The 25,859-nt window shown below is 35.2% G+C and overlaps 1 protein-coding gene across 5 annotated transcripts in view; it reads left to right on the forward strand.

The window, feature by feature from the left end:
• PRDM5 (PR/SET domain 5) overlaps window positions 1-25,434 on the forward strand; it is an 84,923-nt gene extending 59,489 nt beyond the window's left edge. For 3 of the 5 annotated variants that reach the window (XM_032187058.1, XM_032187061.1, XM_032187063.1), the window contains 4 exons: window positions 2,861-2,899; window positions 6,877-6,962; window positions 20,097-20,201; window positions 25,092-25,434. In XM_032187058.1, the coding sequence (XP_032042949.1) occupies window positions 2,861-2,899; window positions 6,877-6,962; window positions 20,097-20,201; window positions 25,092-25,256 (395 nt within the window). In that variant the 3' untranslated portion in view covers window positions 25,257-25,434. The remainder of the gene's footprint in view (window positions 1-2,860; window positions 2,900-6,876; window positions 6,963-20,096; window positions 20,202-25,091) is intronic. The other 2 variants (XM_032187062.1, XM_032187059.1) reach the window with 2 other exon arrangements.
• Window positions 25,435-25,859: the final 425 nt, after the last annotated feature.

A 25,859-nucleotide genomic window follows, 5' to 3' on the forward strand; every position in this document is an offset into this window, starting at 1 on the left:
ATATTTTGACTGCAGGTCTAACTACTGCTAATCTGAATTCTGAGTAAAACTAAAACTTCTAAAGAAATCTTCTCAACTGTGAAAATATTGCTTCTCTGTCTCAAAGAATAAAAAGTACTTATGAGAGAGTATTGAAAGACAACATTTGTTAAAGCAATCTGGTTTTATTTTAAAAAGAATAGCATTAAGTTTGTTGTTGTTTTCTCCTTATTAAACGTGACCATAGCTAGTGACTGGAAAATGCATTTGGTTGAATCACATAAAAGAAATTCTAGTTCTCCCTTGTGTCTATGAAGTGCACAAGTATTGGATATTGGTTAGGAAGCATTCAGAAGTACACAGGCTTTAGTGTTATTAATCATCAGAGAAGAAAAACAGAAATATTTGATCTCATCTTCAGAGTCTGCCAAGTTTGAATGTCATTTAAAATGAAGAATGTGAAGAAATAGCTCTAATTGACCTGTACCTGAGTACTGATTTCTGTTTATCTCAGGCAATAATTGTAGTCTGCACAGGACTATTCTCATACCAATCAGAGAATCCTATCCCCTTCTTTATCTGGTTGACTTTGAGCGTAGAATTACAGGTGTATTTGGTGTTTCTGGGTCTTGTCTCAGCTGACATCCACAAGTATTTTATCTTTCAAATCGTGAAGTTATTTAGTTCTTGGCATGAGAAAGCTATGCGTGTGTAGGTGCTTTCGTACTTTTAAAAGACTTATTTTGAGTGTTAAGTTTAATGGCTGAAAGTCAGGCAGGCCAGAGTTTTGTGTAGGCCAGATCACTGTGTTTGTCTAGTCCAGATTAGTGGTTTGGCTTGTAAAGAGAACAGCTAGCTGCTGCAGTCAGCCAAACTTCTTCATTACTGCACCATTATTTTCCATTCCTAATATCTCTGGTTAAAATTATAAAAATTCCTTAAGAGAACTTAAGCATTAAAAGACCTTAATGCTTAAGGGTATTAAATACTTTTTGAAAATGCTGCTCTGTATCTAGAAAACAGCCACCTCTCTACAAGAGGAAATTTATTACTCTGAGGAAGTGTTTGTCTTCTCAAAGGTCAATTTGACATGCTGTGCAGCACAAAGGTGATTAAATTTACTGAATATTTTCTTAAAGTGTAGATATTTAATCTTCTTTCAATAACTAGTTTTCTGGCATTTTCTGCTTCAAGATCTGTCAAAGTCATTTGTTTTTTTGAGTTTGTATGTAACTTAGTCTTAATTCCTAATGAAGTTAATTTCATTTAGAAGAAATTCAGTTCTGTGTATTTTAGGTTTCTTTGTCTCTGTGCATGTACATATTTGTATAATACATTTAACTGAACTTCTATACAGTTAAGGACACAAAACTCCTTTTCTTTGATGGGAACTCCATATACAGAGCACCAGCGGCTGAGGATAGATGTGTAAAGTTGTCAAGTGCTCTATGTGAACAGATAATGTTCCAAAGCATATGTCACAGATTATAATTTTGTTATATCCGTTAACCTTTTGCCCATCCTTACTTGCTGTTGAATGCTGTCATCACCCTAGATTATCCCTGACTAAAAAAGCACTCTTGCAATTCCTTTTCGGGGCTGCCCTGTTGATCACCTGGCACGGAGTGTTGCATGTGTGATCCAGATGGCCCCTTTGCCTCCAAATTCCTCCCCAGGTGAGCTGTCTTTATTCCACCAGAGCTGTGTGGTGGTGGATTCACCTTTCTTCCTCTCTCCCCTGCCCCAATCTTGTTAGGTGTTATACTTTAGCGTAAGTGTTCTAAACACAGACTTTTTAGAATAATACAGAGATGACTTTTTAGAATAATACAGAGATGACTTTTTAGAATAATACAGAGATGACTTTTTAGAATAATACAGAGATTATTTTTTTATAAATTGTTTTGTAATCCTTACAGTTCAATGTCTGAAAAAAAGCCGTACTTAGAAGATTATAAATGGCCTGGGAAAGATTCTGAGGGACAACGATATTGCCATAATTATCTATTTGCTTTTTAAGGAAAACGATTGCTTTTAAGTTTCATACATACATGTGGTCTGATGTTCAGTGCAGTCTTTTCCTGATGTTAGTGAATGTTGACCTAGACCAGTGGTGCTGAATACCCCAACTAATTCAGCAAAGAAGTATTAGTGCTTAAAAAAAAAAAAAAGAAAAAGGAAAACATTTGATAATTTCACTGTCTAATGCAAATTCTTTATCCCTCAATACAATAGTTCCAATAAAGTCAGAAAGCAAGAAAGTGTGTACAGGAAGGGAAGTGTAAACAATTGAAAATTTCGTACGAGTGACCAAGCAAGCCATGGTCATGGGGACAGTAAATATGACTCAAAATTACAAAATTAAACAGAATGAAATAAAAGTAATGGCCATATAAGATTTGAAACAGCTCTGTGAGACTGCTTCCAAAACTCAATGTAACAGTTCATTAAATGCATACTTTTGCATGCTGTTGACTACCTTGTTTGTGCCTCTGTCTCATTCATTGGTCTCTTCTGACTTTTGTTAAACTCTCTTCAAATTAGGACTATTTCTCCATTGCATGTCTGTGAAATACAGTAACCTTTTCTCATTTGATAGGAAGGTGTTTATCTCCTGTAAAATACATATTTTGATGATCTTAGTCAAGGTCATTGTTTCAAAGTAATAACTTTTTTTTCTTCCATCAGGTTTCCACCTGATTTTATAATTAGCTTTTTTTGTGGCTAAATTAACTACAGGGACTGCAAACTGTATTGTGGAAATGGCAACATATAGGACTAATTTGCATTATTTTGTCTTAAAGTCTTTAAATGTATAGCTTTAGCTACTAAAAACTAATAATGAGTGTTTGGTTTTGTTTCTTAATTGCTTTGCTCTCAGAGGTGTCTGAGTTTGGGAAATCTGGGTGCTCAACTTACTGTAAGTATTGCCTTATTGCGCCTTTGATTACAAATGTCTCATAGGAAAGTGTCCACCTCAGGTTGAATTGGAATGGAAGAATCTGGTCTTTAGAATTAACATTTTATGCTCTATTAAGGTCCAATAAGTATTAGGATCTCAAACTAGAGATATATACACTTGAGAGAAAAAAAAGATACCAATTCTATCATGACATTTTTTCAGATCAAAATCCCATATGGTTTTCCATCATGGAATTGTTTTTCATAATCCTTGTATTAGGGTTACATTTATTTTTATTATGTTAAAAGCTTTGTTTTTAGTCATACAAAATCTGGAAGTAGAATGTCTAGACTTTGAATTACATTAAATCCACTGCAATTTATCTAAGGATTATTTATTTGGGGTTATTTGTGCAGAAGTGCCATTAATGTGTTGAGCAGTTTGTTCTTGGACAGCAGGGATGTGACAGTCAGCTGTAACTTGAGGGTAATAAAAATGTTTATTAGGACATGTTGATTGGACAAGATGCATTTAATATGTCTACTGGATTTTGATGTTGTAGTAAAGTTAGTGTTTAAATGTCTTAGTGAAGACTGTATATCATAGTCTCACTGTGGTTTTACGGCAGAGTTGTGAACAATAGCATAGAAGGTAAGCCTTTTTTAAAGATACTTTCCAAATATGAAGTGTCAGAAACAAGGCTTAGTCATGTATCTGTGAATTAAGACTTTTTTCCACATTACCCATATTTTTTAATAAGTAAAATAATAAAAAAAAAAAATCTTGGTGAAATAACACTAATTTTGAAAACTTTCATTCCAATTGTCTCCAGTAAAAAGACATAATATTCAAAAAGTGGTGCAATGGTATACTTCAGTAGGATATCCTTGGAAGGATTTATTATTGCTTCCAAACATGAAGATGTTTCTATATTTTACATATAAATATATGTAAAAATATATATGTGTATGTTACAAAAATATAGTAAGAATAGTAAAATATAGTATGCATGTATACTAGTGCAAATAGTATAACTGTTAATCAATATCTTTTAGCATCAGTAACTTCACCTTAGGTGCACCCCCTTCTTAGATGATTTCATCTGTGGAGCTGCTTGAAACTGGTCTTTTTCAGGTATAACATATTGGTATGAAGTCATACTGTTGCCATCTACTGGCATCTGCTGAAAGCTCTTAAGACTGTACTCATCAGGTATAATGATCTCCGTGGTTAATTTCTGAAGGACGCTGTTTATCTGTTTACTGAGTTTCAGACAAACTCAAAACCATCCCTTGGAAGCAAAATACTTTCTTTTTAGAGAGACTTGAGTATGGACAGAGAGAGGGAGGAAAGGTGTAACTCCTGCCTGTAAACACTCATCTACTTACAAACTGCTGAGAGCTTTAGCTTCTACATTCAAAAGCCTTAAAACATAAAAATGTCTGCTGAATTAATTAAATATTTGAGCACTGACAACTGCTGGAGTGCTTGAAGGACAAAGGTGTGGATTAAAGACATAAAGGGTCATGAGATAGAGTGTTATATTTCAAACTATTCAGTGAAAACACAGCTATGACATGGTGATTGTTCCTGTTTAAAAAAAAAAAAAAGAAAAAAAAAGATAAAAGCCAAATTCACATAATTGTGCTTACTGAGAGATGGCAGAGTACAAAGGGAAAAATATTTAAATTTTGCACATATGTTACTACTGAGTTGCTGTCATTGGGTTGTCTAAACAGTAAGAAAAAAGAATAGAATATTCTACTGAAGAGATTTTGTATCCCCTTATTACATCTTCTAATCTCTGCTGTCCTCAAGTCTCTGCACACCCTGTGACTATATGGAGATTTTATGTACTGCATTGGCTATTGGTTGATCAGCCTTAAAGTATTTGGAATTGGTCCTTCTAAAGAGCTATTACTGTATGCTGTCTTCATTACATACCTTTTGTGAACCTTTGACAACTTGTTCACAAGAAGGAAAACATCCTGTATCTTCCCTCTGAGTAATCATGTAGGAACACCTCATGCAGAGAAAAGATGAAGAAAAACAATAAAATTCTCTGAGTCAAGATTAATATCCCTGTCAGAAGGGACTGTGGGTTTTAAATGTTAATCTCTGTTGCTGCCACTCTCTTAAACTAAGATTGTTGGCTTATCAGTGAAATATTATTATTTTTTTAATTGTGAAATATAATTTATCTTACCTTTTTTTCTGGGATTGAGTGTTTGTGTTTTTAAGTGTTCACAAGATACTTGAACTATGCTAATTCTCTCTGTATATGCAAAGGTTCTCTGTGCATTGACATGTCAGATGGAGCTTTATTTCATCTGTATTTTATACAGGCTTGTTACACCTTCAGCATTATGATTTTTGGGTAAAAAATTTGAATTTGTTAGTAGAAAAGTAGTTATGGTAACTTGATCGGTTAAATTGTGTTTTTGTATTTGAAATGTCCTGCAATTTGCCCTTAAAGCTTTGTATATAGGGAAGAGGGGATGATAGAGTGAGATTCCAGTACATAAACTAAAGAGTTAAAAATTGAAACACCATTGGGGAATTACAAAGCCTGAGCACTTATTGCAAATTATCAAACTAGTTTTAATTGTGTGAATCCGAATAGTTTGTTATTTATATTACATTGGGCTTGGTAAAATTAGCCAAATAAATGCTAAATGACACCAGTTTAATGAACTGTTAAACTAAATACATTTAAGATATGGGATGCTGCAAGGGAGATGCTAAGAGCCTTCTACTTTCATTTCAATTACAAATTGTGACAGAAAAATGTCAGAAACTTTCATAGAAAAATATTAAGTAGCTTTTAATGCAGTTCAGATGTCGCATTAAAAAAGAGTGAGTTTTATGTTTAATCTGGATTCCAACCCCCAGACTGTAACGGAATCATAGATTGGGTTGGGTTGGAAGGGACCTTAAAGATCATCTAATTCCACCCCCCCCCACCCCCTGACGTGGGCAGGGACACCTTCCACTATACCAGGTTGATCAAAGCACCGTCTAATCTGACCTTAAACACTCCCAAGAATGGGGGCATCCACAACTTTTCTGGGCAACCTGTTCCAGTGCCTTACCACCCTTAGAGTCGAGAATTGCTTCTGAATATCTAATCTAAACCTATCCTCTCTTAGTTTAAAACCCTTGTCCTACCACTACACTCCCTGACAAAGAGTCTCTCCCTGTCTTTCTTGTATGCCCCCTTTATGTACTGGAAGGTCACTGTAAGGTCTCCCTGAAGCCTTCTCTTCTCTAGGCTGAACAACCCCAACTCCTTCAGCTTGTCGTCACAGGAGAGGTATTCCAGCCCTTTGATCATCCTTGTGGTCCTTATCTGGGCTCTCCCCAACAAGTCCATGTCTTTCTCATATTGTGGGCCCCAGAGCTGACTGCAGTGCTCTAGGTAGGGTTTCATGAGAGCAGAGGAAGGGAATCATCTCCCTTGACCTGTTGGCCATGGTTCTTTTGATGCAGCCCAGAATATGGTTGGCCTTCTGGGCAAGTGCACATTGCCGGCTCATGTTGAGTTTCTTGTCATCGACTATCCAGGTCTTTTCCTCAGAGCTGCTCTCAATCCATTCTCCGCCCAGCCTATGTTTGTGTTTGGGATTCCCAAAAAAAAAACAGTAGGTTTTTGCTTCTGTTTCTGTTTCTTTCTTTCCTTGTTTGTTTGTGTCATTTTTTGTTTTAAGTCTCTCCCTGAATATTCGTATCTTGCTAGGACAAAAATGAGCACGGAAAAGTAATACTTTGAACTAGTCCTGCAAAGTGCCCTCATGGGCCTTTTTTTTTTTTTTTTTTTTTTTTTTTGGGGGGGGGGTGATTTTCCAGATTCTTAGAACTCTTTTTGTTTGAAATGAGTGTGAAGACAAGAGCAGAAAAAAAAAGTACCTAATTTTGTCAAATAACCATGCTGGAAGACCATCGTGAACTGAGGACATACATGTATTTCTGGATTCTTATGCTTTTCTTGTTTTCAGGTGAGCGTCCTTACCAGTGTCCTTACTGTGACAAAGCTTTCAGCAAGAACGATGGATTGAAGATGCATATTCGCACCCACACAAGGGTAAGTGTAGCTTAATTGCTTTTGTGGATACTTTTGAATTGTCAAATGAATCACATATGAGGAAAAGTGAATACCTCCTGTTTACACAGAGATTAGGGTATACCAACTGAGTTATTTTATACTTACTGAAATAAAAAGCAAAGATTTAAGTCATTAACTATTAAATTCTGACTCCCTTCTGTATTCCGTGTTTTATGCTAAAATAATAGTAGTATGAACTTTCTTCCTGTAACCTGTGATAGTGTATAAGTACAAATGAATGTCTATGATTTGTTTCCTGAGAAAACAATAGTAACGAGGCTTCACCATGCTTTAAACTTCAATATTCAGTGCTTTGATTCTTACTGTCTCCTTAAAATCCAGTCACTGTGAGCTTTTAGAGAACTTTCCTCGTGCATGACAAACATTAAACTGGAAAGAACTTGGTGATTTAACTGAAGGAAAAATAAAAGACAAATTGCATATGTTTCTGAGATTATTCTTTAACCTCAAGTCTAATTTATCATAAAGGTTCCCTGCTTTAGGGACGACACTTGTCACTTCATTGACATTTACTAGAGGACAAAGGCGAAATCTCAGCCCCACTCAGCCTTTCATTCCTTTCTAGATGGAGAGCTACCTTCAAACAGCCAACTGTGAATTCCCTTATTAAAGGGTGATCTCCAGGTGAAATTAGACAGGTCTAAGCATTCTGTATGCAACCTGCGTTTGACCACCCCTTCCACCATAAGAAAACAAACAAAAAATTAAGAAGTAAATCCTAGCCTTTGCTGGTAATTCCCTGGGAGATGTTACTGCTTACAAAGGTTAAGGCATCATGGAGGCCAAACCCAGCAAGTTCTTCGTTAGGATATGGGGAGGGTGAAAGTGAAGTTAGTGGTCCCCATAGGCAAACCTGCACACAGAATAGCTTTTTGAGTGCATAAAGGTAAGATCAAAGTTGTTTGTTTAATTTTCTAGCCATTTTACCCAGGCCTTGAGGGCATTAGCTGGAGGTCCTGTATGAAGTGGTAGCTCATGTACCACAAACTTTAGTTCAGAAGTAATCATTACTTTGTGCAAAGCTTCATGGTGTTGTATTGGGAACAGCTTAGTCCCATGTTATTAGTTGTTTCTGCCTCTTTCCAGCTGCTAAATCACTTTAAGAAGTGCTATAATTTTTTTTTTTTCTGTTATTGCTGTCCCATATTACTGTTTCTTCACCAGGAGAAATTTCATTGCTATATATGTTCTATATGGCTGTGAATGTGAGGAAGAGTAAACAAAACCTGCTATGTAGTAATACAAAGCTTATTTTTTCCTGATTTGTCTTAGTGTGAGTAAAAACAACAAAAAATCCCATGTAGAAAGAAAATAGAGGGGGAAAAAAGCGTAAGAATAGGCCATTAGAGCCCTTAATGATGCATCTCCATTGAGTATAGTGTTTTACAACAGATGATGATTTCTTCCAAAATACGTGATTGTGAGTGAAGCTAGAGAACTTTACAAACATTATCTTCAGTGCTTAAAAATGGTAAATTAACTGAGAGAGTTTACTTAGAGCAGAAGTGCAAATCCTACTGTCTTAGGAAATACACTGCTTCTTCAGCGTGCAGTATTTCTTGATAATTCTATATTTTCCCTGATAGTTGTTTTTATCGGTTTTAGTTAACCACATGGTGCAATAATAAAGCACTCAGATGTATTACATTTACAATCAAAAATAAAGGGAGGGGGGAGTATTTCAAAGTAGAGATATTTTAATTTTGTTGAATGAAGCACTTAGAGTTGTTCTTCAGCTGAGTATAATTTTGTGGTATGTTTGTTGCTCTACATTGTGCTTGAAGCATAATTATATCTTGGAGAATTTGCTTTTTTCTTGTCGGCTTTTGGCTGCTCACTTCTACCTCTTCTATATAATTTGTTGCTTACATATATTCCCATATGTGATCAACTTTGGCCACCCTTTTATTTATATACATATTTATATACATATAAATTTTATATATATATATATATATATATATATAAAATTTATATGTATATATGTATATAAAATTTATATGTATATAAAATTTATATATATATATAAATAAACAATCTTTGAGATTTGCCACCTGGTTGCAAAATGCTTTCATCAAATTGGACAGGAAGGCAAATTGAGGACTTACGTTGATATGAGAATAGGAGGAAAAATAAAATTATTAAAGTACTACTTATGAATGATAGAAAAACAATTGAACCAATGCTTATTGTTTAGGTAATGGGAAAAGAGAAGAGTCAGGAAACCAGCTTTTATGGAGTGGATATTTGTTGTTAATTTATGTAGGTTTTATAATTAGGGACAGACATTTTATTACACAAAGGCAATAAAATCTGAGTTAAAATGTATCAGAGTGTACTGTAACAGTATTTAGTCAAAATATCTGTACAGAAAAAAAAAGTGTTTTCTGTACAGCTCAGTTCATGACAAACATGATATAAGTGTTTCCATGTACTAGAACTATAGTGGTCATCTAGGTATGAACAGTTCTTATTTCAATTTTCTTTTAATTTTTCTAAGCACTGTAAATCTTTACAGTTATGCTACGTGATTTAAAATATGGAGGCACAACATGATTTTTTTAGACCTTGGTTTGTGGTTTTGCTTCTTTTTGCTGTCATGCTGCTTATATGCTGCTCCTACATGAGTATGCTACTCCCAAATAAGCTTCTCTGTGAAGCTCATTTACATATAAATGACATTTTATATTAATTTATCCCCAAATAAATGTTTTTCACTTTGCAGTAATAAGGCCTAATATTGAGAATGTTAATATTACTAGCTCATTTTAATAACCTAAGCCTGTTGCTATAATCTTGCTTGTCCCAAATTTTCCTCTTCTTCACCCTTCAATGCCACGTTGAATATGTAAATAGAACTGGATAGCTAAAAAGATTAAAATCCTAGTAGGAGGGAAAAAAAGTTAATTAGTATTATTAACAAAAGCGATATAAGAAAAAAACAAAGCTTATTACGAACTTTCACAGATTTTGAAGTCAGAAGGAATGGCTATGTTGAGTCTGTTCTGCAAAATGTTGTCCATACTGTAGGATAATAAGCTGTGCTTTAATTGCTCAGATAAGTAAATATTAGTACAGGTACAAAGGAATAAATATACATTTTAGGTGGTGTGATTCAGACAAATGAAAGAGAGCAGAGTGTGGTGAAAGGAGGTTGGGTACTTGGAAGGAATAAGAAGGGAGAGGGGGAGAGAAATTACTGAAAGGTAAATTGTAAAGAGACCAGTACTTACAAGACTTGTTATGGCAAAAAGATGAAGATTCATTTAATGTTTGTAGTATGTTGATGGTTGTCAGGACTGCAGCTGTTGGCCTTCAAGATCTATAGAAGAAGTGCTGAAAAACTTAAATAATCGATTCTGGAGTGCTTGGTGTTGTTTATGCATAATTTTTGAGATTTGCAATGGATTGAGAAGAGGAAAAAAAAATAGAATCCAGAAAAATGTTATATACAAAGCACACACAAAAAAATAGAGCAATCCCCTTAAGTAAAAAGCTGTTTTATACGTACATTATATAGTAGTTTTGTAATAGCAAGATACGTGCCTTGAGGTTTCTCTGTATGCAGGGATTTGTTCAAAGTTCAAAACTGTGCAGTCTGAAATGCAGAGCTCTGCTATGTACTGCCTGTGTTCTCTCCTTTTTTTTTTTTTCTCTCCTTTCATTCCTTTTCATTTTTCTCTGTGGAGTATATGCTACCTGCTAGAGAAGGAGGTGGGAATTCTCCTGTAGTCTTGGCCTTTTGGTTATGTTCTCCCTTCACTCAAGTTTTGTGTATGTGATCATCAAGACGTGCAGAGATTAAGATGGCTTACTTTATTACATAAAAATATGTTAGGCTATCAACCTTGCAATGATGACCTGGACTGCCAGTTTTGAGCATTTTAGATCTTTAACTAAGAGAAATAGCTGAAATGAAAATTCTGAGCTATTGACGTGTAAGCCTTTTTTGGAGTGCACCCAGTCATACTGTAACATCTCTCAGGTTCTCAGGGTGGTTGTGGTGTAGTTCTTCATTTTGGAAATCAGAGGCTACGTCTATGGTAATGAGTAATACAGTGCAGTACTAGATGTGTACAGTGAAACAGCTGTGGCTGAAGACCTCGTGTTTGTGTTGTATGTGTCTCAAGGATTTTACTGTGGGTTACGTGTAGTCTGGTCCTGTGAACTGAATGTACAATGGCACTCCCTGGTATGCATCTTCTGGTTTATTTTTTCCCAAAATTAATTCAGGTCATGCATTCTAAAATATTTTGGAAATGTGCACCAAAGGGCAGTAAGAGAGGACATCTGGGAGATGTGCTTCAAAAGCAAACACCTGATCTGCACGTGAAGACTGAAGTAGATTTTTTTCTAACTGTACTGTGTAAGAACTTTTACAGTGAAGGATTATACTTGTGCACTAATAGCTTGAAACTCCTCAGTATGGTATTAATTCACTATAACTTGTTCCATGATCCTAAGCCATTTAAACACAGGCTAAACTAAAGATTAGGTAATTAAAAATGGACCGTGTTTGCCAATGTTTACTTCTATCAATTCTAAGAGCAAGAAACGCCATGAAGTCAGACTTGAAATTTCTCTTTAGGGGTGTTTTTTTTTGTTTGTTTGTTTGTTTTTTCAAGACAAAAGATCATACAGATAATGGCTATTCCTTTTTTTAATCCTTTTATTTTGAAATTTATTCTTGCATACCTTCTGAAAAATGTCTGAATAAAAAATAAACTTTATACATTCTGAAGGTGTTTTTGTATCAACTAAACCTAGCAATGTGAAATTAGCATGATCCATAGCATTCTTCTTCAAGAGCTATTCTTGTAGATATCTTGGAAAAAAAAAAAAAGTCTTTTGATCAGAAAAATTGTAAAGTAGCTTAAATGTAATAATATGACATTCAACAAGGAAAATGTCATTGTAGAGATTAAATCTAGATATATTTTACCAGTGGGATTAAATGCCAAACTTGATCCTGTGGATCAGGGAAGGCTGCTGGAAAAATCGTTGTAGAAAGTTGATTAAGGTCTGACAGCTGCTAAACATAGTACAGCCTGGGTGGCCACAGGTGTCAGCTCAAACTCTGGAGTAAACAGGAGGTAAGCCGAAACCCCTATTAATAATGGAAGGAGAAAATAGCAACCACTTAATATTAAAATTTCACCTGAGTGCTGATTTGCTTTTATAGAAGTAGATGTGTTTGTTTTGTTTATTGTATTCTTAAGAAGAAGAAATATTACAGCCTAAGAAAATGTAAATGAGGAACTAATTGAACTTATTAATTAAATGAATTTACAGGCCATATCAGCTTCCAACCTGTGCCCCAAGTAAACTTTAGATTTTCCCTAAGGCTTTATTCAGTGCTTGACGAAATATTTTATAGTTTGAGCTCTAACAATTACATTGCAGTATTTTCTCCATGTTTATGTTTGGAAATAATAGGTGCCCAGAATTACTGTTATGTCAAATTGATTTTTTCAGCAACTCTGAAAATGTAGCTTTATTGCATTGTTTCAGTTGAATAAATTGCAGTGATGGAAAAAAGTAGAGGCCATTCCCAAATGCTTTTTCATCACTTGGATAGGATATTTTATATTTATACTTCGAAGGTGTAAGTGATATATGCCACTTTTATAGCTTGTTTAAAAAACTGATTTTTGATGGGTGGAAGGCTACTAGCTGTAAAGCTCAAATAATACATTTCTGGGTTAATACTTCAAAATTAGAGAAATTACAATGTATTGTGCATTTATTTGATGCATAGGTACCTGCTGTTTAAAAAGTGATATTGTTCATCACTTTTGATATACGTTTAAAAAAGCTCCTACTGTTCAGAGATTATATTAGAGCAAGTCAGGTGATAAACATGTCTTTTTGTAATTCTGTAACTAACTTTACTTGGCTATACTTGTAATGCTTAGCCAGTACTCTCTGTCACTAAAGCAAACACACACATTAGATGGAACTGATCAATAGATTGCAGTTGATGCTGTGTAGCTTCTGAAGACTTAGAATCAAGAAATATCCTGAGATGGAAGTGACCCACAAGGATCATCAAGTCCAGCACCTCACTCAATCATTCTATATATATGATCCTACGATTTTGAAGTCAATTGAATTCCTAAATCCCATAGTTAATATCAGTGGTGACCGAGAGAATTAATCTGACTGAAGCTTGTACATGTATAAATATGTCTGCATAAGCTGCAGTCATGTGAGTGGCTTCAGTGTAAAAATGTCCTTTTAAACCAAGCCCTCAAGGTCTGAATACAGTATGTACAAGAGTTAGCTAACCTTGAGTTAATTTTGAGTTTTGTTAATGAATTCTATGGGAATTGGTATAAGTCATGATGAGTAAGGAAATTAGACAGCATCCTGTTGAGTTCATCTCTTCAAGTCAGTGTTTGAGCTTGCTGCTGGCATAGTACAAGAAGCAGACCCTCCTTGTACTGGTCCTGGGTTAAATGGTCTCTCGAAGGCACGTATTTTTAACTTTACACAACCTCCTCTATTCTTCTCTTAAAACAGAAGACTGTAAAAACAAAATTTAAAAAATGCAAGAAGAATATTCATGATTGTTAATTTCACTTTTGTATTTCTTAGGAGGTTTAAAGAAGTCATGTGTTCTAGACACAGCATACCATGCTATTGCCAAAAAAAAAAAAAAAAAAAGCCTTGGGTACTAAATAGTCTCCTATGAACAAGACTGTATAATGAAATAATATATGAGGTGTTGATTGCATTTTGATTTTTTTTCAATATTAGATTTTCTCTATATTTCCCCATTGGTGACACATGAGTGAGTTCCCAAACATCTGTCTGCCTGAGGATGATGACTTTGCCAGTACTGTGGTTTCCTTTGCATGTGAAATCTCTGCTTGTGTACAGAATATAGGTTTGAATCCCACTGCACATATATTTTCACACTTCTTTTTTATGTGATGTTGACTGATGATCTTCTTTTCCTGGTAGAGGGAAAACATATCATTTGTATTGATATTGTTCTTCTTCCAAGAGCAGATCAACATCTGTTCAGTTCTCATCATGGCTGATTAAATAGACCCTCCACTAAATCTTAGGGCAAAAATTATTTCTGCAGTTTAAAACAAAACAAACAAAGGAAAACTTTACAATTGATTGTAGGTAGCAAATAGGCAGAACTACTTTGGAAAGCAAGAAGTTAATGGTGTAGTAGAGTTCTACTAAATGCACATGACTAGGGCTTTTGAAGAAATGCACCTTTTTACTTCTGACAGACGTTCCAATGCAGATGCATGTTTTTATGTTCACTACAGATGTTCTTACAAGAATATCATATTTTTTGAAAACCCAAAACGGAAGTAATACAGAATTTTTTGAACAAAACCACTTCTAATAAAAGTAACTTTTTCCACTTAAATTTGCCAAAATTATTTCACTATTGTTTCAACAGGAAGATTTCTGTACTTTCTGTAGCCACTGGAAATATTTTTGAAAGGATTTTACTTTTCAGCTGAGGAAGTGTGTATTTCTAAAGTGATTTATTAAGTCTAACTTTCTCTTACTTATTGGGCTTTAAACATTATCAGATTCAAAGCCCTACTACTTCTGTAGAGTTATAAATTTTCATCAGCCTTTGTCTTCCTGTGTCAACATTACTTCAGTAATTCAATTCAATTTTGATAGTTTAAGTAGGCCTCTGTCTGTGGGAGAGCCACTTGCTTTAAGTTCCAAAACCCCTCCAATTACTAAGAGAATGTCTTGTTAGTTCTTTCACATTTTTCACACTTAAATACAAAACTAGACTACATTAACTCGCACCATCTGTGATCTTAAGTGACTTAACCTCTCTTCTCAATGGGGGTTGTGTTGCCAGTAGTGATGACCTAGCAGAAAGTGTCAGTGATGTTTTTTTCCTGACATCAATCAGCTTAATGCTTGTTTTAGGGCTGAAATGTAACTAAACGTCAGCTATATAAGCCACCCTTGCTTCAGTAGGCACTTTACTGTCTTTTGTACTGTGCTATTTCTTAATACCCTGCCCTTCAATTGAGATGAAAGCTGGTCTTTATAAAATTGAGTGATATATTACATGTCACCACTTCATTGATAGCAAAATTACCCATCACTCTTCTTCAATATAGAAAAAAAAAAAAGTGTATATTGACACTGGAATTTGCAGAGGCTCAAAGGTCTGTTAACACAGCTGCTGTCTAACAGGTCTTCTTATAAAGAACTACCCGCTTGGCCTGGCCCTCAGCATGATCTGACGCTGTGTCTTGGGGGGTTTCCAGATGAAGCAGAAGGATCCATCAGGTTCTCCGGGACTTCTACTGCTTACTTACATTGCCGTTCTGATTTACTTTTGGTACAAGTTTGCAGTTACCAAGGCTGCAAGGTAGTCTGTGGGTTGGCTACAATGCATCATGACACCTGTGTAGGCTGTCGCAGGTTGGACTCTCCTTCCAGGCCCCTGACACCATGCTTTTCAGGCTGTTGTTTTCCTTTGTCTTCAGTTCACCTTCAGGTGGGACAATCAACTGAATGGTACCTGTTCTTGTCACTATCTTTGATAAATGGCATGTCCAACTGTCCAAAGAGCTCGAGTGTAGTTTGAGGGGCACATCAACATTAATAATTAGTAATGAATAAAACAAAGGGTTACTAAAGTTAGCAAAAGTTTTAAAACATGAAAAGAAATGGGTGTATGTGAAATATACAGCTGTCAAACTTTTCAGCATGTAGAAAATTTAGATTGACTAAGTTGATAGTCATGTGACACTTAGCATTGTCAGTTTATCTTACCCTAAGATACTTGTAATTCTATGGATGCTTAGATATATGAGCATGATCTACAAGAAGAAATGAGCAATATTTGAAATTCTGACAGAAGTCAGAAATAAATCTGCTGAATTCAGGAGGATATTAAAAAAGTGGACATAGATTTAGATAGCTCTGGTATTTTAAGTATGCTCTGTACGTCAATTAAACTAAAAAAAAAAAAAGGTGCTAAAAAGGATTATTGAGTAACATTTCTGTAGTCAACAAGTTCACTTTGAGTAATATAAATCTGTGTTCACTGTAGTAAATTAATCAAAAAAGTAAAGGATGAGGTTTCCTCATTATGCGTTCAATTTTAACTTGCTCCTGTCACCTTGGAAAGAGTTATTGGAACTGTTCTTAACTCTTATTTGTCTGATCTTGAGCTATATTTTTTTTGGAAATACTACTGTCTAGATGGTGTTTTTTCTTGTCACGGCTGATGAACTCAAAAGTGGTAGTTCCAGATTGAAATTTAAAAGGTTACTTGGAGATGCTCATGCTGAAGTCATTCATGTTTTTACCTTGCAATCAGTTTTACCAGATTTACACAAACAACCACGTGCTAATGCTAAGTTAATATACGTAACATATTTATATAGCTTTAAAGGGAGATACAGTCAACTACAGCAGCAGTTAGCAGTTCAAAAATTCTGCATTTAAGTATTTCCATCTGCTGTGGTAGAAGGATACTCTGTGCACATGTTCTATCAATCTGTTAAAGGTAGCATCTAGTGGCCTTGAGAATTGGTCTTGCTCTGATTTCTTTCTAATGCAAAGCACTATTTACATAGTATTCAAGATAGTCATTTATGATTCATGTAGCTGAAGGCGGAGAAGGTGTGCACTGGAGAGAAGGCACTCTTCCCACAGTTGTTAAAATGTTGAATTTCTCCTTTTAATTTAATGAAGTAAAAATCAATGGAGATGCATACGTCCACATTAGTATGCCAGTTTTATAGTGAACCACCTTCCGGAATGGCAAGACTCATTGAGGCTCTCCTTTCCATTCTTTCCTTTCTTTGTTAAGAGGCAGAAAGGTTATAAATCCTGATCTACATATTTCTATTTGTACCTGGTATACTTAAAAATTTAATACTAAATCACTGCAGTATCAGCTACATCCTGTCTTTCTCGCTCTTCCTGCTCCCTTTCCCATTTATATCATCAATAAAAGAAAACACATGTAATCCTTTGGCTTTGCTGCCACCATAACCATGGTCTGGCAGATGCTTTTGAACACAGGGTAGATTTATAGTACTGGCAGTTGCTAACTCCTCTGAAGTCAAACTTCATATAATCTTCCCAATGACCTCCTGTTTTGTTGACAGTTAGCAGGTTTTTCCCTTTGCTCGAGGTTTTAAATTTGTCCAACTTCTAATCTCATCATTGTCCCTATTGTCCTTATGTGATGGCATTTCCATTCCTTCGGGCTTGTTGCTGTATTTAACTTTTTTTTTTTTTTTCCTGTGTAGATGTAGAGCAAAGTGGTTATGCTAAGCTAGCATCATCTTTTCCATGCTACAAATGCTGCCTTTTCCAAGCATTAGTATTGTGCATTGGAAATTTGGTGTGAAGTAAAAAAGGGGGAGGGGTGCAAAGAAGAAGTACAGAATGTTTTATTTTGAATAAACCAGTCTGAGAACGATGTCGTCTTTGAAACCAGTAAAACGTTCTCTGGAGAGAAATTTAAGGCCAAGTTTTTTCTCTGGACAGCACTGTTTTATTTTTGTTTTTGTTTTGTTTCAGTTTTTAACTGAAATGTACACAAACAGGAATGAAGAGCAGCTTAATGAAGAGGGGGGTTGATGCAAATCAGAATTGTGTCTGCTGAAATCAGTGGAATATACAGATGTAAGGGATCTAAAATTAGATCAAAGACTGCTTTGGATATGTTTCATGCACTGCATATGTGAATTTGAATGTAAATGTCAAGGGAATAGTTAGATAAGCCCTTTTTTTGCAGTAAAGAATAATACAAATCATACTACTAGATAAGTATAACGTCAGGGAAGATATTCCAGCCCAGGTTTGTGACTTTAGCTTCCCAGAGTTCATAATGGCTATCTTTCCTGAAAGGAACCTAACCATTCCTGAAGTCTGTTTAACTCTGAAATGAGTAAGATAATCATAATCGAGTTAACTCTTCATTTACCTTTAGAACAACATGATAAAAAGGAAGCAAGTATACCTGGTACCGTTTGCAATAGTGGATGTTTACATAGGTGTTTAAAGATGTGTATGTCATATACTTTACATTTTTTGCGGAACAACCTAAACAGAGACAGGCTGTTTTCAGAGAACTTGCAGAAAATGTGGTTTATGTTGACCACAATGCAAAACCAATTAAGTGTGTGTTGCGGAAACCTGCTTTTTATATGACTTGTCCATACATTTCCTTAAAAATTATGGGCCTGCTCCATGAAGTCTTTCGTCAGTCCAACAAAATTTCCCAAGACAAAGTTTTTTGTGTATATGATCTTTTTTCTTTCTTCTCTTTTCTTCTTCAAGATCAGCTCAGTTCTTTTTAAAGTAATATATTATGTTTTAGTCTATAATGAAGAGTTAAGGAAATTACTAAATTAAAATAATGATGAAAAAACACAAAGAGGATTAGCATGTAAGGAGAGTCTTAGAAAGAAAAGTTTATTAGTGGCCTCTGTTGACTATGTTGATGGTACTCAGCTGGGCATCATGTACTCAGGTTGTGTCAGCAGATATTTGTCTTCCATCATGCTGAAATGTACTTTACATGATATATATAAAATTGAAATTCTTAAAGAAGTACTTTTCCCTGTGTGCACAGCTTATGATGTGGTTTTGATGAGCTAGAGGATTCAGCCACAGCAAGTTGAGTCGTTTTGGTGATAGTGCCTTTTCTAGGAAACTTCATGGGAAGGCACTCTATCATGACTTGCAACAGGAAGAGCTGAGATCTCTGTGAAGAGCTGCCTTAATGAGAGAGCTCGGGACGTACTCAGAACAGCACTGATTGACAGTCTGGTATATTACTTGTACAGTTGATGAGTACCTGGCAAGACTAAGCAATGTATGGAGATCTGATTGTCCCCTCTATACTCAGAATAAGAATTCAATGACAAGAGAATTTCTTCACTTTGTAGCTTCAAAATCTAACCTCAGTAGCTCCTTCCCACTTACCTTTGGAAAACACAGCATCTCCCAAAAGACTATATAAGATTAATGCTTATTATTTTTTAATTCATGTAGTTAGCATTTTTATTGCCTATTGATTTTTTAGTCTTTGTTTTCAATTTAACCTAGCAAAAAATTTCTTAGTGTTTACTTTGTAGTCTAAAACACCCATCTTTAGAATACAAGCAATATATAATTAGAGAGCACAGAAAAAAAAGTATTAGGAAAGTGTAAGCAGTATAATTGTTTGACTGAAAAAAGGTGCCTCTGGAGCTTCAAAATCTTCAGTGGGACAATGTGTAGTATCATAATGGTAAACTTTACATTTAATTAATTGTTTTAAATGTTGTTTTCCATGTAACTTTAGTGGAATAAAGGAGGAATTATGCCTTATATGTAGGTTTCTATGATTAAGGAAGAACTTTGAAAAAGAAAATCTATATAAGATCTATATAAGAAATCTATAAAATCGTATTCTGTATAAGTGGTATTCTGTACATAATTCTAATTATTTATATGAGGTCAGTGAGCTTGCAACTTTTATAACATCATGTGTTACAGTAGCTGCTAACCAATAGTTCTAATAAAAATACAGATGGCTTAGTTGCCATCTGCACTTTTGAGATTCTGCAATGAATATGTGATTAACCTTCTGTCACCACTTTTCAAAATATTTTTTTTCTTCTCCACAACAAGCTTTTCTAGCTTTTCTTTTACCCCCACTCCCTCCCCTCCCCTCCCCTCCCCGTGTTTGGAAACCTGGTAACAAACATGAGGTTTTTATAGACATCTTACTTGTCTTTATGCTTTAAGCTTTTGTGGAGGATGAAGGAAAATACATTGGAATTTTATGTTTTTGTACCTTTCACATTATGAAAAACAGACTTCCAAAATGGCTGGATTTGAAAGACTGGAACAGATAATTAATTCATAAGTGGGTGTTGAAGTGGAAACTGTCAGGCCACAGCTTTCCCAGCTTTCACTTAATCATTTGAAAATCGTTTTGTGTTGTTTTCACTGACTGTAATCCCGTAGAGAGAATATAAAACTTGCACCATCCAGCATGGAATTCCACTCCTTTAATGACTTGGGCTCTGTGTTGACTCACTTTCACTCACTTTCACTTGCTGTTGTCATTTCATACAGGAAAAGCCATACCAATGTTCTGAGTGTAACAAGGCTTTCAGTCAAAAGCGAGGCCTAGATGAGCACATGAGAACCCACACCGGAGAGAAGCCATTTCAGTGTGATGTGAGTTGACCCATCCCTTTGTCTTCTTGACTTACATGCAGGAGCAAGACTTAATTTCAATGAGAAATGGCCTCGTACACATTGGCTGTGGCATAAAGTTACACCTTTGGTTGCCTACCTAATGAGAGACCACTCAGGCAATTTTATGTACCCTCTGCAGTTGCCAAGAGTATAGTGTACACTTCTATTTTATGGTTTTGGATCCCGTAAGAGTTATTTTCACCATTCTTAATGCAATTTAGATGTTGCAAGTTACAAATTCATGCTATTTGGTTCCCCCTTAATTGTATGACAGGTTAATAGTTGGAGATTAGCTTATACAGGAAAAGTTATTAAATTCATTACATGGAATCTGGATACTTTTGATGTTTTTCAATAACACAAATATGAATTCAGAATTTCTGGGTTTTGTCTAATGAATTTTGGTGTGATATTTTCAACATCTGTTCATATGTTTTCGTTACAATGAAGAAATCCTGAATGCTGTGTATGCTCGCAATGCTGAAATGCGGAATATCGTATTACAGTTCATAGATCACCATCAAGTACCTTTTGATTGGTATGCCCAATCCTGTATGTAGTGTATCTTACAGCTTTTAGAGGGGATGTTACAGCTTTTAGAGGGGATGTATGGGGAGGTGGAATGTACAGAAATCATTGTGAAAGAATCTCATTCAGAATTATCAAATTACAGTATTATCAAATTGTACTATTTGCTCAAGGATTTAGCAAGGGCACTAGCACAGGGCATAGAATTATTATAGGTGCTTCATTTTGTGATTCTAGCTCTTACTGAATTAGTCACAAGGGAACCACCAGTTTTCAGTTATATAGTAGGTGGCTCAGTTTAAAGAGTTGTAAATTTGTTCACAAATTTCTGAAATGAAATATAAAATTAGAATAACCACTTGTCATGAAAGTCACAAGGCTCTATTAATTGATCTGGCTTTCAATGAAGTACTCTGGCAACATTTCATTGAGAATAAAATTCACTTAATGAAAAATTTCAAATACAATAGTAGCAGTTTTGCTAATGTCTACAAGATGGGAGATTTTTTGCATTCTTTTGGGATAATCTCATCCTGGCTATAGTACCTTAAGGATTTCTGTAATTACAAATCATTGTTAGTCACATTTTCAGCTTTCAGATTGCTGTGATGTTTATCAACTGTTGGTTAGCTTGCAGTGTAAAAGCAACTTTTCCCACATGGAGGATCCAAGACTGTTCTTGGATTCACAATATACTTTTTGAGACCAGTCAGAGGGTGTGTGTGTGAGTGCCCGTGCTATATTTTCTTATTTTTTTTAATTTCTTTAATTTAATATAGGAACTGCATGAAAATGCACTTTCCTGCTCCAACTAACTGGATAGAACTTTTGTTTTCCCAAATCACAGTGTATCTTGAAAAAGCTGTAACCTGTGCTTAGTCCTAGTCCTCCTCTGAGAATTTTTATGTAGCTGCTATTTATTGGAGATTTTTTTATACTTTAAATTACTGTCATTTTTTGCTGAAATTACTCTTCAGCACTAAGCTTTGGCCAGTTGCACACCACAGAGATTGCTGACTTTTCAGGGCTGTGGCATACACAGCAGATGCCATTTACTATTTATACAACATTAAGTTGCCCAAAACTCTACAGTGCTCTTCTGCTTAATGCATACTTGGATAACATTGGAAAAAGTTTTTTTTCTTCAATAGTTACTCCTGTTTCATTTGGACTCTAATTCTGATAATGCTAGGGACATAGTAAATATCACCCGGAGCAGACTGTTCCTCCAGAGCTGTCTTGCACAATGCATGTTGCCAGATGTTTCTACAGAAGCTACAGGAAAACCAGTAGTGGACAGTTTTTTTTTGTTTTTTTTTTTTTGTTTTTTTTTTAAAAAAAAAAAAAAGTTACCAATGGGAGACATTTATTCCTGGCTCCCTAGCAATAAAGATTGCTCTTTACACTAGAATATTCCTCCTAACAAGACTTTTTTTATCTTGCTAAATGTAGTTGTTCTCATTATTTTATTTATCATGACTTGAGTGGTAATTTATGGCAACAAGTTCTACAAATTCTTAACTGTGTAGAGAGGTTTTGGGAAGGGAGAGCATGTCAGGTTACTGCATGGTCTCTTTGGTTCTTTAATTAACAGAAAGGTTTAATAGCTATTCCATGCATTATTTTTTGTACATCTACCATGTCCCTTCTTAGTCAACTGCTCTGGTTCAGATAGGTTAATTCTGGCCAAGTTATTTGCAGGACAACTTCCCATGTCTATAATTGTATTTGGTAGTATTTTCTGGATTTTTCCCCTTATTTCCACTGCATGTTTTAAGGGGCAAAGGCATAATACTGATGTATACTTACTCATTATAGTAATTGCAAAAGTCTGTAAGTCTAATGCTCGCCTACTCAGAATACCTCAAAGGTGAAAAACAGGCTGTTTTATTCAGTAATTAGCATATTCCTATATGTAATCATATATGTAGCCACACTGAAAAACAAAAGTCTTTCAGAGAACTGAGGTTTTTTTTGGTCTTGTTTCCCACCTGGCATTAGCAGCAGTCATAGGAAGTATTCAGTTCTTTCTTTTAAATAATGTGTTGATATTTGCTGTCAGAATTTTATGTGTTTACTACTAGTACAGTTAACATTTACAAACAGGAACTGCCTTCAGTGCCAAAGAACTGAAGAAAGAAAAGCTTTGGCTATTGAAAAAAAATATATATTCAATGGGCTCAAGAATAGGCTTCACTTGACACCCCACCTCTCCCCACCCAATAAAAACTATTACATACCAGTTTGTTTTAGACTACATTTCTGCTTTAAATAGAAATTTCTTCCAGAGTGAGAAATAACTCCTACCTTATCTTCCTCTCTCCCTCCCCTCTCTTAGGCATATGTAACAGACATTACAAAACAGAATTATGATACATGTAAAAGTAATCCATATAGCCTGCTCAATGGAAGTGCTACACTTTATTTCTGTGGCCATTTCTTATATTATCAGTCATCAAAAATATTTTTAGAGCTTACATTTAATGAATCAAAGCCCTCACATCCCACTGATAGTAGTGATAATTTAATATTCCTATTTTAATGTGAAACTTCTAGTATATTTTGCATAGGAAAATGAAATAACTGAAATGTGGAAATATGAAACGTATATTTCCCAGTATGTTTGATTTCTGTCCTCTGAAAACCAGTCTGGTTTTTAGTGGAAGGCTGGCTGAACTTCAGTTGCCTCAGAGACAAGAGATTCTCCGGGGGCAGAAGGGTCAGGTACTGCCTATCCTGGTTTATTTCCAGTATAGTATTTCCCAGCACTCTGCCTTTAGTTGACCCTACACTTACTTTCAAATGTCAGTCATCCCCTCTGCTCAGTTAAAACTGATCGTTTTGACCAGATTGATTAGAGTTCCAGTGCAAGTAAGCAGGAATGGCTGTAAATCTATAAAATGTCAGTCTTGCTTGTAAAACTTAAATGCAAAGCAAACTCCTAAAAACAAGATTGCAAGAGTACAGCACAAGGACTGGCTTCATCCTCTTGACACCTTCCCCTCAGATATTTATTCATGTTGATGAGATCAAAAATCTCTAAAGCTGATTGGCCTAATGCATCAGAAAAAAAGTTTTAGGCAATGTTTGCCCTGTTCCTCAGTCCCTTTTGCTATTGAAAACAGCTGGAGGAAGGTTAATATTGGTCTGACTGGCTCCTAGATTGGTTCTTTTTGTTTTACAGTCTTATGTTGTAACATTTCCATCCTATTCAATGTTTAAATTCTCTGTCTGCTATGGAGTGTTTCTGTAAGCTGCCTGTCCTCTCTTTATTAAAAATAATATGCAGTAATTGATGTAAGTTTTAAATTTATTGTAAGTTACCTAAGTGGAGGCTGGATTTGACATCTTGAATTCTATTTGTAATAGTAATCACATAGCTTTTTATAATTTTGAGGTGTATATAAGATGCACAGAACAAATACAACTTATATGTGTGTATATCCGTGATTGACTTCCTGACTTCCAGGAAATGTATGTTTACAAATACATGTCACTTTTACCATGTTTAAACTTGTGGGCAAGTGTGATGATAACGATTAGGTATATGAGTTCACTTGTGTGTATTTGTAGAAGAGAAATAGAAAATGGTGCTTGACAAAAGCAGTATTAAGACCCAGCCAATGAATGCTGCAAGTAACATTCACCATCATGTAACAAAAGAGTGACTGTTGCTTGGGGCTGAAAGAGGTAATTATATGTTTAGGGAAAAAACTTAGAGAGTTACAGTAGTTGTACAAAAGTTCTCAGTGTTACATCGTGTCATAAATTCAAAGTGTTCCATTGCAACAGCACATACAGTGTTCTTGTCTGGGGAAAAATTAGTTTGGGTACAAAACTTGCCTGTGGCTGTTGCCCTTTTTATGGTCATTGTATGGTTTTGCCTTAGCTGGCATAAAATACATATGCTGCAGGTCAAGACTATCCGTTTGTACAGTCAGTTGTTCTATTTGTCTGTCTTGCTTTTAAAAGGATCTGGTAGTCGCCCAGCAATTTCACTACCGTCTTAATACCCATGCAATTTTAAAACTTCATTTTCCAGCAGAGAGGTTCTGCTGGATTCTCTCAAGTTTCCTCTGCATGGGGAAACTTGAATTTGTTTTGTTTGATTCCAAACAAAAATGTGTCTGTGGTATCACTGTTAACATACAACATTGAAAATACCAGACAGAGTAAAATGTTCTTTAAAATGTTCTATGAAGGAGTATTCTTCTGAAGACTAGCTCATTTACTGTTGCAGGTACATGTGGCTGTAGGATCAGCGATGTAAAATATGGAGCATTATACATTCTTCTAAGTTTTAAGAACACTGTTGTCTTTGTCTTGTCTTCTCTGGCCTAGGTTTGTGATCTGTCCTTCAGCCTGAAGAAAATGCTGATCCGACATAAGCTGACTCACAACCCCAATCGACCGATGGCAGAATGCCAGCTTTGCCACAAGAAGTTTACAAGAAATGACTACCTCAAAGTGCACATGGAAAATGTCCATGGTGAAACTGACAGCTAATTATGGCGTGTGTGAGAAGAATGGATCTCATGTTCCAAAATGTTCCACTTGCACGTGTACAAACTCCAGACCTCTCACCTGACTACTAAGCATAGTCAGGAGAAACAACTTTAATGTGTTCACATGCTATTTTTCTCATTTTTTGTTTTTATCCTACTAGCTTACTAAAAAAAAATAATACATTCACATGCAGTAAAACATTATTTTGAAATAAATTTAAGATGCAAGAACTTCAGGAAGATTTTATCCTAGTTAAGAAAAAAAAAAAAAAAAGCTTTAAATAAACTTTACTTTCTAAGTTTCCAAGGTTGTAATTGAGATATTGGTGGCATTACCTGGAAATCCTGGACATCTGAAACTGAATCACTTTGTCTCCAACTCTTATTTCTGTATTTAAGCTTCAACACTCCATTAAAAATCTTCAACTGGAAACCATGCAGAATTTGTCATTGTGATTGATTTTTGATTGTATCCAGGCATATTTTATTCAGAACTTAATGCTACATTTTATTGTAACATGACTTTGTCTCATTTTCTTTATAGCTTTCTCATTACTAGATGAAACTGATTAACTCGAATTGGTTCCTGAGATACTGTAATGTA

This window comes from Aythya fuligula, chromosome 4 (genome assembly GCF_009819795.1).
Source record: "Aythya fuligula isolate bAytFul2 chromosome 4, bAytFul2.pri, whole genome shotgun sequence".
Lineage (NCBI taxonomy): Eukaryota > Metazoa > Chordata > Aves > Anseriformes > Anatidae > Aythya > Aythya fuligula.